Genomic DNA, 13,451 nt, shown 5'->3' with positions numbered 1-13,451 from the left:
CACCAGAAGTAACCCACCCAGAGTACAGGTCATTTATTCCCTTCCAGCCCTGGGCTCAGTACATAGATGGCTTCTCTTCACCCTTGGGATTGGTGATTTTCTCCATGTTGCTGCTAATGATATGATAAAGTTCAGCCTGGGGAGAAAACCAGAGGGGCAGTAGTTAGGTTCTGTCTTTCGCCCTTGCTCACCTCACCCACCTCCCTCAGGGGCTTATCCCTCACTCACATAGAAGGTCCTCAGGTTCAGCACCATGGCAGAGAGCTCCCGGTAGGCTGCCTCATCTCGCTCATGCACCAGGGCCCGGTAGTCCATCTGGGATGTGGGAGGCAAAGTTGAGTCGGCCCTCTCAGAGGAGGTTGGGACACTAGTTTGGTTTCCTCATATAGGAAATTAGGTAACTGGATGGATGAATCCCTTCTCGGCACCAAGAAATAGGATCTCACAGGATCAAGCAGAGAAAAGGGTCAAGGCTTTTGAAGCCCACATCTTTCCAAGAGAACGCTGTGGGCTTGATGTTTTCTGTACCAGGAAGGTTCCAGAGGAGACAGCCTCCTTTCCTTCTCCCGTCCAACCAGATTGCTAACGGACCGTCTACTCACCACATGGGTCTCCTTGGAGGCCTTGGCGACGGCATCTCCACGTTCAGAGAAGTACCTGCCGGAACAAGGGAAGGAGGCTTAGGTATGGGTGTTCAGGGAGGAGGCCTCTCTCAGTCCCTCCCCAAAGTCCTCCACTGTCCTGACGAGACTGGCCAGTCTTATGAGTCCCCAAGAAATGTGCCTGCAGCGCCCAGCTGTTCTCACTTGGAAATGGTTGTCTGGAAGGCTTCCACTTTGGTCTTGACAGCAGTCACCCTCTCCAGCACTTTCTCCTGTGGGGACAGAAGCCCAAATGCGGCAAAGGAAAAAACCTCGTCCTCATTCCTTCACCAACTGCCCCCACTAAGCTCAAGCCTGGGTCCTAGCTCGCATTCCCCACTCTCAGTGTCCTCACTCACCTGGATGGCCACCCCAAAGTCATTGCCGTCCTCAATCTTGGGAATCAGATGTTGGATCCATGTGATCACCTGTGTTAAGAAGTTATTGTGTAGGAACCATTCAACACACATACTGCTCCTTTCTAATGACAACTGCAGTGAATGGAGAGCTTGCTATGTGCCACGCACTCTGCTAGACATTGTGTCCCGTAATCCTCACCAAAACCATTCAAGGCCTCTTATGTTTCCTATACTCACTCAACACATTAGAGAAGTGAGCCACAGAGTCCAAGGGCCTTATTCAAGATAACCACCTAGGTAAGTGATGAGAATCAGGATTTGAGGCCATATAGTCTTCCTCTAAGGTCCACATGCTATCATCTCCCCTCCATTGTGCACCCGGTGCAACGGTGGATTCTGAGATCGGAGGTGGACACTGCACAGTCTCTGATGTCAGGGCACCATTATGATACTGGGGTCTAGCAGAAGGAGGAAGGGACTAAAGGTCACAGAAGCCAGTTCCTGGTTTGGGAACTAGGTCCCTGGATGAAGGGCTGTGTCTCTGAAGAAGGCAGGGGCATAACTTTGCTTAACTCCACTTTTCTGCCCCCCGTTCCCAGACTTACCAGAATGCATTTCTCTTTGAGAGTCCAGACTTCTGGCTTCACTAGGGCAAGCAGGGCCAGAATCTTCTCATTCCCAGGGAGAAAGCCGCACTTGGGAACTGTGAGAAAGGAGATTCAGGCCCCCCCTTCTCAGCCAGTTGCCAATTTGCCATTTCCCCTCCCCTGGGTACCCTTTCCGCCCTTACCGTCTTTTTTCTCTGGCTTATCCGTTTCCATCTACGGCAAAATGGAGGGAAACCACTTTAGACATGTCTTGGGAGGCTGGAGGGCCATCAGCTTTATTGGGTCTTAAAGTCCAAGGTCCGCCCCCTGGGTGGCTCACCTCATCATCCTTGGGTGGGGGGTCTGGGATAGGGATGTCCAGTGGGGCCCGAATGGAAGCGGGGTCAGTCACATTGAAGGAGTCCTCCTAAACAGAGCTCACCGTCAGGTGCTGCCCAGTGTCCTCCCTAAGTGACAGCCTCCCCTCCACTCATTCCACCCACCCTCCCCTCCCAGGCCAGGCTCCGGCCTCACACCATCCTAAGGCTTCCATCCACCTCGTATAGGTATTGCTTGGTTGCTACCCAGTCATCAATACTGTGGGGAAGCGAGGCCATGGGATGAAAGAGGAAGGGCCCACGCCACTCACTTTCAGCAGCTGATTCAGGTAGGTGATCTTCTGTGGCAAGAACGTGCAGAGGAATTCCTCGGCCTGTGGGTTACATGGCAAAGGTGGGGAATCCCAGAAGCTGCTCCCTCCCTCACCCACTCAGTGAGACTGAGACGCAGGGCGAGAAGGGCCCTTGGAAATCATTGAGCTCCAGTCCGACAAATGAGGAAATGGAGCCCTGAAACGTTAAGGGACTTGCCCATGCTGGCCAGTGGCAGAACCACGGTGAAGACTATGGTACTTCTGCTGGGAAACCATGATTTTTCAGTCTACACCCAAGGAGGGGTGGCAAAATGGCTGGAGGAGAGGGGTGAGATGAAAGGCAGAGGCTCCTGATTAGGAGCTTATCTGGGTGATGGCTTTAAAAGAGAAGCAGGGTCCAGGTGGAGGGTGGGTTTTGGAAATCACTCCACGAGATCAAGGCCCCCAAGGGCTGATCTGAGTTTCCGAGAGAAATCACACGTCCAAAGAGACTTACCTCCTGGAAGAGATTTTGCCTGAAGACATCCACCTACACAGAGAGCAGAGCCCGGATGTTGGTTAAGGGTCTCAGCGGCTGCCCACCGGGAACGGGGTGCCCTCCACCTGAGACCCTGGCCCTTCCCACCAGCGGCCGCCAGTTGTTTCCTGGGACCCCTTGGCTTAGGGAGGCCTGGCCAAAGGGCAGGAATCCGGGAATCCCCAAACAGAAGTGAAAGCATGAAGTTTGGGGATAGAGGAGTTCTGGGGTATGGCCTCGGTTCCCGGGAGCACCCAACTTTGCCTCCATGCAGGTGGGCTTCCTGGCCGCTCCCTTGCCTTCCCGGTCCCCCATTACCTGTTTGCGGGCGTCCCCGCTCAGGCGCACCCCACAAGGCCTGGCCATGCTCCTAACAGTTGCGAGGTCTCCAGTCTTCCGACTCACCACCGGCAGGGCTTTCGCTTTCACTCCTCGGGTCCAGGCCCGCTCCCTTCAGCCCCGCCCCCTCCGTGTCCCCCTTCTGCCCCGCCCCCAGGCAGGCGGCAACCTGGAGAGCGCCTGGGCCGCCGCTGCCCGGACGCGGACGGGCTCCGCCACGCCCGGGGGCGGCTCGCGGGAGGGGCGAGGGCTTGGGAGTCGGCGGAGGCCGGGACGGGGCCGTCCCCCCGGAGAGGGGCGGGGTTCGCGGCGTGGAGCCAGGGCCGTCCCGGGGAGTTACGGGGTTGGGACCAGAAAGGAGGAAGAAGGAGGGGAAAGAGCTGTCCACGGGTGGGGCGGGGCTTCCCGAAGAAGGAGCGACCCCGGGAGGAGACCGCAGAGGGGCCGGACCAAGTAAGAAGGGTGATCGGGGTGGGTGACAGAGATCGCGGCAGGAGCCGGCGCAGGGAGGGCTTCCCCCGGGACAGCCCAGCCTTCGGGACCAACACAAGGGCGGGACTCGCGCGAGCCGGTTAGGACCGGCCGGAGTCGGGGCGCTACGCTGGGTGGAGAGGGAGTGAAAAGTGAGAGGAGAGCGTGAGACAAGAGGGAATTGAGGGAGGGGGGGCTAACCCTGCACCCCAGCTGTCCGGGAAGAGGCGGAACCAGCCTGGAAGAAGGCAGAAGGAAAGCGCTTGAAAAGGACCTTAAAAAAAAACAAAACTGGGACGCCCTGGGGGAGGGGCCAGAGTGCACGTTTCCTTCTCATTGGTCGGGACCTTGCCGCTTGTTGTGGCCACGCCCCCTGGGCGTTGGACACACCCCTTCCTCGAAGCCCCTCCCCTTCCCCTGAAACCTGGTCGCAGTCCCGCCCTCTTTCCCAGTACTTCCGGTTCCCGGCTAAGCCTGGGCATGGCACCCGGGGCTGAGGAGAGACCGTAGCCTCCGTGACCGGGAGTCGCCGCGCGGATCCGCACCGGCTGCAAAGCCGGGCCGCCGGCGGGAGGGCGACGCTCGGCCGGCGCCCCGCGGGCGGCTCGCTGTCTCAGGATGCCGGGCGAGGACGAGGAGCGGGCCTTCCTGGAGGCGCGCGAGGAACTGGCCGGTGCCCTGAGGAGGGATTACGCGCAGACGTTCTCGCCCGAGCAGCTCCGGCCGCTACTGACCGCGTCTCGCCCACTCGCCGCCCGCTACCTGCAGCTGGACGCTGCCCGCCTGGTCCGCGGCAACGCGCACGGGGAGGTAAGGCCCAGCCCGGCTCGGGAGAGGGACCCGGCACCCGGCACCCGGCTCACTGCTCTGCTTCTTCCAGCCCCGCAACTACCTCCGCAGCCTGTCCACGGCCCTGAACATCCTGGAGAAATACGGCCGCAACCTCCTCAGCCCGCAGCGGCCCCGCTACTGGCGCGGGGTCAAGTTTAATAACCCGGTCTTTCGCACTACGGTGGATGCTGTGCAGGTGAAGCCTGCGGGAGATGGAGCCTGGCGGGAGATGGGGCACGGACCAGGCGGAGACTGCCCATTGGGAGGCGGTCCAGCCCTCTGGGGAGAGGGAGCCTGCCGGGTGGTGAGTGGCTGTGAATGTGCGACAGGGGGGCCGGGATGTGCTGCGATTGTACGGCTACACGGAGGAGCAGCAGGATGGGCTGAGCTTCCCCGAGGGGCAGGAGGAGCCGGATGAGCGCCAGGTCGCCACAGTCACACTGGAAGTGCTGCTGCTTCGGACAGAGCTCAACCTGCTGCTGGAGGTGAGGTTGACCCCTCCTCCTGAGGCCTCATACCCCCTCTACCACCTCCCCCTGATGCTGAACCATGGGCATGTGCCCCACAGCAATCTGGGAGCCCCTACCCTACCCTTCTTCCCCGCTGTCAATGTTGAAGACTTGGACTCCGACAGAGGGAAGGCTTTGTGCAGGGGTTCCAGGTAGGAACGCTTACCTGTCTTATTTGCAGAATACTCACCCACAGCAGCAGGCACTGGAGCAGCTGCTGAACAGCAAGGTTGAAGATGATGTAAGGAAGGGAGGAAGCAGGTAGGGGGTGTGGGACTCTGTTCCAAACCGTTGCTCATTCTTGGCCACCCTCTTTCCTCAGATGCTGCAGCTTTCGGAGTTCACCCCCATCCTGAGTGATGCTGCTCCCGGAGCCTTCAACACACCCTCAGCCCAAGGTCTTGGCCTTGATGGGGTCGAGGGAGGAGGGGAGGTGATCTGTGCCAAAGATTTCCAGTGATGGCCATTTGGGGCTCCTCTACATCTTTCCTAGGGAGCCCTGGTTTCATAGAGTTGGCATTGGGCTGTGATCCACAAGGGCAGCAGTTTAAAACCACCAGAGTGATCCATAGGAAACCAATGGGGCTTTCTACTCCTGTAAAGAACTACAGCCTCAGAAATCCAGAGACAGTTCTACCCTGTCCTGTAGGGTCGCCCTGCAGGAGTGGGCTTTGACTCCATGGCTGTGGATTTGGTTTGGTTTTTGGTCATCTTTCCCGGTCACCTCTCTTTGTTCCTTTAAAATGATAAAGTGGATCCTGACACATTGAAAAGTAGTCTCGTCACTTGCCTCCCTTCTCAGAGCAGGTTTAGCCGTCAGCTGGCCCCTTTCCGAAGCACATTCTCTCCCCTGTACTCCAGGCTCCACTCCTGGTCCCTGCTTCCTCTGTGGTTCTGCCCCAGGCACAATGCACTGCCCAGCCTGTAAGCAGACCTTGTGCTCAGCCTGCGACTATCTCTTCCATGGGCACCCATCCCGTGCCCATCACCTCCGCCAGATGCTGCCTCGGACTCCTCAGACCACCAACCTCATCCCCAGGTGAGAAAGGCCCTTTCTTCTAGGTAGGAGTGAAATTGAGGGGGTTTAAGGTCTAGAGGACCAGCAGCCCATGGCTGTCCTCACAGTGTCTATAGGAACATGCATCAAGCAAAGAGCAGGTTATTCTGTATGCAGACAGGGAGTGGGAGGATGCACCTAGTTTGCAGGGTGCCCGAGATCAGGCATGTTGCGTGTGTAACTAGGATGGGGCAAGCTTATAGAAGGAGAGCTACCAGGCAGAAGGGAGCCTGATGCCGTCACTTACACACTCAACAGGCCATGGGTGTGGAGGTGTTCCGGGCAGAGGGGACAATGTGTCTGAAGCCAGAGTCGAGTGTCATTCCACAGGGGATGGTGCTGGGGTAGGGGTGGGGAGTCCCAGGTCCCAGCTCAGCAGGCCATGTTTGCTTTTCCATTATAGCTTACCTGCTCCTACTCCACCACAGCCCCAGCCGACCTCTCTGCTGGCCCTTGGGGATAGTGCCCTTCCTTCTCCTGACCCTGCAAGTGCCCGCCTGCCCTGGCACTGTGCTGCCTGTACCATGCGAAACAAACCCTGGGCAGTGCTCTGTGAGGCCTGTGATCGGCCTCGGGGCTGTAAAGGGATAGGACTGAGGGCTGAAGATTCCCAAGGAGCTGGAGGCCCAGAACCGGAGCTGGCCCCGGGCCAGTGGACCTGCCAGAGCTGCACCTTCGAGAATGAGGCAGCAGCCGTGCTGTGCTCTATATGTGAGCGACCTCGACTGGCTCAGCCTCCCAGCTTGGTCTTAGACTCCCTGGATTCTGGAATTTGCCTGCAGCCCCTTCAGGTACCCTGTTTCTGACCTTCCTCTATTTTACCTATTAGCTGGGGCCATTCTTGGCATGTGTCTCCTCCCAGCTCCCTGCTTCTCCACCCTGAGCCTCAGCCTGACACTCAACGGGATGATGCTCTCTGCCTTCCCATCAGGGAGAAGCGCTGCTCTCCTCTCAACAGGCTCATGTTTGGTCCTGTAGCCACTGTACCTTCTGCAACACGGGCCCCGGCTGGGTGTGTGCTATGTGCAACCGGACCAGTAGCCCCAGCCCAGCCCAGCCCACTCCACAGCCCCATGCCAGCTCTTTGGAAGAGACCCCTCCTGAGCCAGGGCCCCTGCAGCGCCCCAGCGCCCCTCTGCCCAGCTCCAGCAGGGATCTGGAGAAGCAGCGTCAAGACCAGATGCGAGAGGAAGGCCTCCAGCTCGTGAGAATGATCCGGGTAAAGGACTGGACTGAAGCTGAGATGAGGCCGGGCCAAGCTGGTGGGAGAGGGAGAGGCTGCTGTTAGTAAAGAGGTTCTTTTCCAACTTGTCACTGCTGCTTTGCAGGGGATGATTCCCTGATGTCCATATGTCTGAGCCCAGCCACTGTTGGCGTTTTGGCTTGGGTGGGGGTTGCTCCGGCTGATGGGCGATCTCGTCTGGGTGGGGCTGTGTTCTAGGAAGGGGAAGCGGCAGGCGCCAGTCCCGAAGAGGTCTTCTCAGCTCTGCAGTACTCAGGCACCGAGGTGCCCCTACAGTGGTTGCAGTCGGAGCTGCCCTACGTTCTGGAGATGGTGGCTGAGTTGGCTGGACAGCGGGACCCGGGCCTGGGTGCCTTTTCCTGTCAGGAGGCCCGGAAAGCCTGGTTGGATCGTCACGGCAACCTCGACGAAGCTGTGGAGGAGTGTGTGAGGGCCCGGCGGAGCAAGGTACCAGCCAAGCTGGAGGCAGGTCAGGGTGGGAGGTCAGGGGCCCTGGCGCCCTCTGACATCCTCCTTCTTGCTTTCCCCTCTCTGCATCCCTCCCAAATTCGCAGGTGCAGGAGCTCCAGTCCCTGGGTTTTGGGCCTGAGGAAGGGTCTCTGCAGGCATTATTCCAGCATGGCGGTGACGTGGCTCGGGCCCTGACGGAGCTCCAGCGCCAGCGCCTGGAGCCCTTTCACCAGCGCCTCTGGGACAGTGGCCCTGAGCCCACCCTGTCATGGGATGGCTCAGATAAGCAGGTGCTGGGAGGAAACGGGCAGCCCAAGGAGGCCCACTCCCCACATTCAAGTGAGAGGGGGACCCCGGGGGTCTAACAGCCACTTCTCGCCTTTCCCCTCTCCCCAAAATCATTGCAGAGCCTTGTCAGACGGCTGCTGGCCGTCTACGCACTCCCCAGCTGGGGCCGGGCCGAGCTGGCGCTGTCGCTCCTGCAGGAGACACCCAGGAACTATGAATTGGGGGACGTGGTGGAAGCTGTGAGGCACAGCCACGACCGGGCCTTCCTGCGCCGCTTGCTGGCCCAGGAGTGTGCTGTGTGTGGCTGGATGCTGCCCCGAAACCGGGTAATCCCTTGCGCGGTCCCTGCCCTGAGACTTGCCTCATCCCAGGTAGCCTGTCAGGGATGTGTCTCTGAAAGACAGACTTCATAAACAAAAGCTACCAGACTAGTTGTGAACCGTCTGTCGCATCAGATCTTCAGTTGTGAGGCCAAATGCAGTCCCCTTTAGTGAGGCAGGCCCTGTACTTCCGCTAGCGTTTTATTTGAGGCAATTCCCAGGAAGTCCCCAAACAGCACAGAGGCCCGTGTGTTCTTCAGCCAGCTTCCCGAGGTAGTGACCTGTGACCATAGAACAAGACCAAGGCCTGGGCGTTGGGTGCGGTGTTAGCTAGATACCAGACGCTGCTCGGTTTCCACCACTTTATATGCGCGCGCACGTGTGCAGTGCAGTGCAGTTTTAGCCCATGCATATGTTCATGTCATCACCACGCAGTCAGGATACAGAGGGGCTGGGCTGCCACCACGGGAACTCCCTCCTGCTACCCCTTCATTCCATTTGTCACCCACCCCACTCCCTGCTCCCCGGCCAGCCCTTCCCCATTCTCCATCTCTCTGGTTTGGTCATCTCAGTGATGTTCTGTGGAAGGCTGCCTTTCACCGAATGAGGGTGTCTGTAGAGTAGGGGTGGAGGACCTTCGTCCTGCCCAGGGTCATTTGTGACAGACAGCCTCCGTGGGCCACGCTGGTCCCATACTCAGTGAACTCACCCGGAATGCGATGGCTGGAATGGCCTCTCTGGTGAGGCCTGTGATGTTGGCTGGTGCTGATGCTTCCTCAGGCCTGTGGGCTGGGCGTGCCCCGCCCCTGCTGCCGAAAGGGACCGTGTCCTCTTCCAGCTCTAGCAGCTCTGTCCCTCCACCTGGCTGCCTGCATCTGTTTAGATTGCCTGCCTGGCGCCTGTTGGCATTTGAGATGGCTCGCCCTGCCCGGTTATTAGAGCCTGGTGCCTTAGTAGAGACCTGCTGCTGCTCCTGCCCAGCCTGGCAGCTGTGGCTTGTGAGCCCTTCCTGTCCTCCTGCCGCCCCTCCAGATGCAGGCCCTAACTTCCTGTGAGTGCACCATCTGTCCCGACTGCTTCCGCCAGCACTTCACCATCGCAGTGAAGGAGAAGCACATCACGGACATGGTGTGCCCCGCCTGTGGCCGCCCCGACCTTACCGACGACACACAGCTGCTCAGCTACTTCTCCACCCTTGACATCCAGGTACCGCAGCCCCGAGGCCTCAGGGCTCTCTGGGCTTTGAGCAGGAAACCCTGACCACCACCCACCCCTGCATCCTCTCCCCAGCTTCGAGAGAGTCTAGAGCCAGATGCGTATGCACTCTTCCACAAGAAGCTGACTGAGGGTGTGCTGATGCGGGACCCCAAGTTCCTGTGGTGTGCTCAGGTAAGTAGCCGGCCCTGGGCGCCGGCTGGGGAGGGCCAGAAGGTGGTCCGATTGGGCCTCAGATAACTTTGTGCCCTGTACCCACAGTGCTCCTTTGGCTTCATCTATGAGCGTGAGCAGCTGGAGGCAACGTGTCCCCAGTGTCACCAGACCTTCTGTGTACGCTGCAAGCGCCAGGTGAGGACATCGACAGGCTTTCAGAAGTATTTGCTGAGCGACTGCCCGGCACTGTGGGAAGGCTCTGAGTGGAGAACGAAACGCAAAAGGATCTGTGAGCTCACAGAGCCTACAGACTCGTCAGAGGCCAAGACAGGGAGAGAGGGAGGTAGGGAAGCAAAGAGGGGAGATAATTATACCTAAGTCTAAGCTCGATGCGGGAGAAAGACGGGGCTTTCCACTCCGGTAAAGAGGTACAGCCTCTGAAACGCATGGGGACTGGTCTGCGCTGTCCTGGGCAGTAGCCGTGAGGTGGGCGTCTGGCTCTGTAAATTGTATAAAGAAAACCAATAGGAAACCCATCAGTACTAACAGAATGGACCTGCTGAGGGCTGGAAGGTCAGGCAAGTCTGCTTGGCCACCGTTCCATTTAAGCTCGGGCCTGAAGGCTAGACAGAGCCAGCCTGCAGGGAGTATTTGGACAGAAAGAACAGCACCTGGGAAGTCAGAAAATAGGTGCTGCATGCTGCTGGAGCCTCCGGAGCCGGGGCAGCAGGGGGTCTGAGAGTTGCTGACTGCCACATTGAGACGCCTTGAAGCCAGTTGAGGAAGGTGTTTGCTCTCTTCTGAGGTGGGACAAGGGAGAGACTTGCAGTTCCACACCCAAACAATTCAACTACGCGGGGAGACCCCGGGTGAAGTGAGCACCAGAGGCCCAGTCGCAAGCTCTCAAAGCTGGGATGCCCCGGGTCACACTGAGTCTGCTGGTCTCCTGAAGGCCATTCTGGCTGCAGCATGGAGGATGGGTGTGGAGGAGTGGGAGGAGAGGCCAGGAGGCTCCGCATCTAGGCGAGGCTTGCTGACGATGAGGGTTAGGGGCGAGGTGGTAGCCAGGAGGGAGGGGGAAGGAAAAGGGGGCAGGATTGAGACGGGGGTGGGTGGTGGACATGGAGTACTTGAGAAAAGGAGCAAGTCCGGAGTGTCAGGCCAGGCTGGGAACCCCTGGGGTGGGTGGAGGGCCTGCGGCAAGAGGGCTGGACCTGAGATGGCACTTCCACGAGGGGCCTGCTCTCCTTCCTGCAGTGGGAGGAGCAGCATCGAGGCCGGAGCTGCGAGGAATTCCAGAACTGGAAACGCACCAATGACCCGGAATACCAGGCGCAGGGCCTGGCCATGTATCTTCAGGAAAATGGAATTGGTAAGGCTGCCCGGTGCCTGAGGCTCTCCTCTCGAGGACCTAGCGGAGCAGTGGCCGTCCCCGCTCTGATCTCCTGTCCTTTGCAGACTGCCCCAAGTGCAAGTTCTCGTACGCACTGGCCCGAGGAGGCTGCATGCACTTTCACTGCACCCAGTGCCGCCACCAGTTCTGCAGTGGCTGCTACAACGCCTTCTACGCCAAGAACGTGAGCCCAGAGTGGGGATGGAAGGGGGTGGGGGCTGGAGACTGCCCTGGCTTGAGGGGCTGAGGCTTGGTGGGAGAGAAAGCCCCTCTGTGCCCTTTCCCCTGCTTGCTCCAGAGCTCCTGTGTCCTCCTCACTCAGGGGTGCCTGAGTGGTCAGGATCTGGGAGTGGTCTCCAACCTCCCCGTCGCCCCTCTGGATATCCTCTAGAAATGCCCAGAGCCGAACTGCCGAGTGAAGAAGTCCCTGCATGGCCACCACCCCCGAGACTGCCTCTTCTACCTGCGGGACTGGAGTGCCCCCCGGCTGCAGAAGCTGCTGCAGGTCAGGACAGCCATCTGGCCAGCCTCGCAGCTTGCCTGAGGTGGCGGCAGTGTCCAGAGTGGGTTCAGGGAAAAGGTGAAGAAGCCCAGCAGGAGCCAGTATCAAGGGACATCACCCCCATGTGTCTCTCTGTTCCTTCTCAGGACAATAACGTCATGTTTAATACCGAGCCTCCAGCTGGGGCCAGGGCAGTCCCCGGAGGTGAGTGCCGACCAGGCCATAGAGAAGGGGAGCCAGTGTGCTGGGCTCCTTCTGGGGTGCTGGGGGTAGGGCTCCGAGCCCGTCCTTGGCATCCTTGTGTTGCTCCCCTGGGCAAGTTCATTAATTAATGGGCTGGACCTTGTGTCTTCTCTACAAGAGAGATAATTGCCCCCTTTCATCTGAGTTGTTCCGTACACCGGTTGTAAGGTATTTGGCATCTTGCGGCCCTCAGTGCTAATTACCTCTCCCATTCCCAGGTGAGAGTGATTTAGTAAGTTCGATGAGTAGCTCATGGCCCGCCGTATTCGCAGGGCACTGCTCTGGGCTCTAGGAGGGCTGCAGAGAGTTGTTATGTACGGCTCCAACCTACCTCTTTGTCCCTTCCCATCGGCCAGAGTAAGATCCTTGGCAGAATGAGTTACTGACAGAAGGGGCTCCGTAACAACCCAAAGAGCTGTCCCAGGAGGGTCTGTGGTTGGGGGCAAATGCCAGCTTGGATAAAAGCAGGTTCATTGAGGGTCCCTAGTTCCGTATCCGAGTTGGCCTGCAGCTGATTGGGTTCCTGTCTCAGTCACTTCCCTGAAGCTGATGGGGTTCCTGTCCCCACGGGTGTCATTATTTGGGGCTTAGGGGATCATTGACTTCCAACAAGAGGTCCCCGCTTTGCCTCGCCCTTAGGTGGCTGCCGAGTGATGGAGCAGAAGGAAGTTCCCAATGGGCTGAGGGATGAAGCTTGTGGCAAGGAAACCCCTGCTGGCCATGCCGGCCTCTGCCAGTGAGTGCCAGGCTGGGCCTGGGGCATGGTGTTGGGGGAGGAGGGGCGGGTAAGAGTGGTGAGGGTCTGCCCAGCAGTAGAGGGGGTTGTGGGGTAGGAGGTCCTGAGGAGAGCTGGCAGGCTCTCTGGACAGGGCCGCGGATGGTAGTAGCCGACGGTGTCTAAAAGCGTACGCACAGGCACAGCTTGTCTGTTACCCGCCACTTGAGCATCCCACTGGCCAGCAGGTGCTAGGCACACTCGATAAAGACTAGTCCTTCGTCCCCTCATCTCCCTAGAGCACACTACAAGGAGTATCTGGTGAGCCTCATCAACGCCCACTCTCTGGACCCGGCTGCTCTGTATGAAGTGGGGGAGCTGGAGACAGCCACTGAGCGCTACCTGCATGCACGCCCTCAGCTGCTCGCTGGCGAGGATGCCCCTGCCTACCACACCCGCCTGTTACAGGTAAAGGCTCACCCCTCTGCCCGGACCCCCAGCCTGTGTCTGCCACCGGCTGCCAGGGGTACCACCTGCCCTTTGCTTCTGCAGAAGCTGACAGAAGAAGTGCCTCTGGGGCAGAGCATCCCCCGCAGGAGGAAGTAGCTGTGGCACCACCCTGCTGAGGGCCCGCCCCCTCAGGAACTGCCCCAGCACCAAATAAAGCAGCATCTCCCCCCCCGGGCTGTTTGGTGGTCCTTCTTCTGGCTCAGGGAAAGGGGGGTGAGCAGAGCTCTGCTGGAAGGAAGGTCTCCCCACTGCCTCAGGCCCAGGAAGGACCTGGCACACCATGCAGGTGGCCCCAGGTGGTCCCTAGCCTAACCCAGGCTGGGGGCGGAGCAGGCGGCCCCCCTACCTTTTCATTCCACTCACATGACTTTTGATGTCACCTCATGGGCTACCCAGTGGGCACACGCATTTGCAGACTACACAGAGGCCCCGAGGCCCCAAGCAGTGCAGGCC

General features: G+C 59.2%; 2 protein-coding genes across 2 annotated transcripts; one reads left to right on the top strand and one right to left on the bottom strand.

The window, feature by feature from the left end:
• Positions 1-9: 9 nt before the first annotated feature.
• Positions 10-3,439, bottom strand: PSME2 (proteasome activator subunit 2). The gene is made up of 11 exons (XM_075530502.1): positions 3,075-3,439; positions 2,736-2,768; positions 2,237-2,299; positions 1,928-2,014; positions 1,791-1,821; positions 1,606-1,703; positions 1,001-1,069; positions 807-874; positions 603-657; positions 229-315; positions 10-136 (listed from the first exon to the last, which is right to left on the bottom strand). Exons 1-11 carry the CDS (start codon positions 3,120-3,122, stop codon positions 56-58), a joined length of 720 nt encoding a protein of 239 aa, XP_075386617.1. The 5' UTR covers positions 3,123-3,439; the 3' UTR covers positions 10-55.
• Positions 3,430-13,169, top strand: RNF31 (ring finger protein 31). The gene is made up of 22 exons (XM_075530500.1): positions 3,430-3,548; positions 4,019-4,376; positions 4,447-4,593; positions 4,727-4,882; positions 5,088-5,147; positions 5,229-5,304; positions 5,768-5,945; positions 6,367-6,754; positions 6,895-7,182; positions 7,405-7,653; positions 7,761-7,946; positions 8,064-8,270; positions 9,297-9,470; positions 9,555-9,653; positions 9,741-9,830; positions 10,893-11,007; positions 11,094-11,212; positions 11,420-11,533; positions 11,677-11,734; positions 12,413-12,509; positions 12,788-12,956; positions 13,041-13,169. The coding sequence occupies exons 2-22, from the start codon at positions 4,185-4,187 to the stop codon at positions 13,092-13,094; spliced, it is 3,216 nt and encodes a 1,071-aa protein (XP_075386615.1). The 5' UTR covers positions 3,430-3,548; positions 4,019-4,184; the 3' UTR covers positions 13,095-13,169.
• The last annotated feature ends 282 nt before the right edge of the window (positions 13,170-13,451 follow it).

Source organism: Tenrec ecaudatus, chromosome 14 (assembly GCF_050624435.1).
Source record: "Tenrec ecaudatus isolate mTenEca1 chromosome 14, mTenEca1.hap1, whole genome shotgun sequence".
NCBI classification, from domain to species: domain Eukaryota; kingdom Metazoa; phylum Chordata; class Mammalia; order Afrosoricida; family Tenrecidae; genus Tenrec; species Tenrec ecaudatus.
This window is presented reverse-complemented; position numbering and strand designations above follow the sequence as displayed.

What these genes read in the sequence shown, in the direction of transcription:
- PSME2 (XM_075530502.1), bottom strand. Translation starts at nt 3,122, where the DNA reads ATGGCCAGGCCTTGTGGGGTGCGCCTGAGCGGGGACGCCCGCAAACAG. An exon ending in TAAGCCAGAGAAAAAAGACG is followed by an intron (nt 1,704 to 1,790) that starts GTAAGGGCGGAA and finishes CCTTTCTCACAG; the next exon opens with TTCCCAAGTGCGGCTTTCTC. An exon ending in TGAACCTGAGGACCTTCTAT is followed by an intron (nt 137 to 228) that starts GTGAGTGAGGGA and finishes TTTTCTCCCCAG; the next exon opens with GCTGAACTTTATCATATCAT.
- RNF31 (XM_075530500.1), top strand. Translation starts at nt 4,185, where the DNA reads ATGCCGGGCGAGGACGAGGAGCGGGCCTTCCTGGAGGCGCGCGAGGAA. An exon ending in TTTGCCTGCAGCCCCTTCAG is followed by an intron (nt 6,755 to 6,894) that starts GTACCCTGTTTC and finishes CCTTCCCATCAG; the next exon opens with GGAGAAGCGCTGCTCTCCTC. An exon ending in ACCACACCCGCCTGTTACAG is followed by an intron (nt 12,957 to 13,040) that starts GTAAAGGCTCAC and finishes TTGCTTCTGCAG; the next exon opens with AAGCTGACAGAAGAAGTGCC.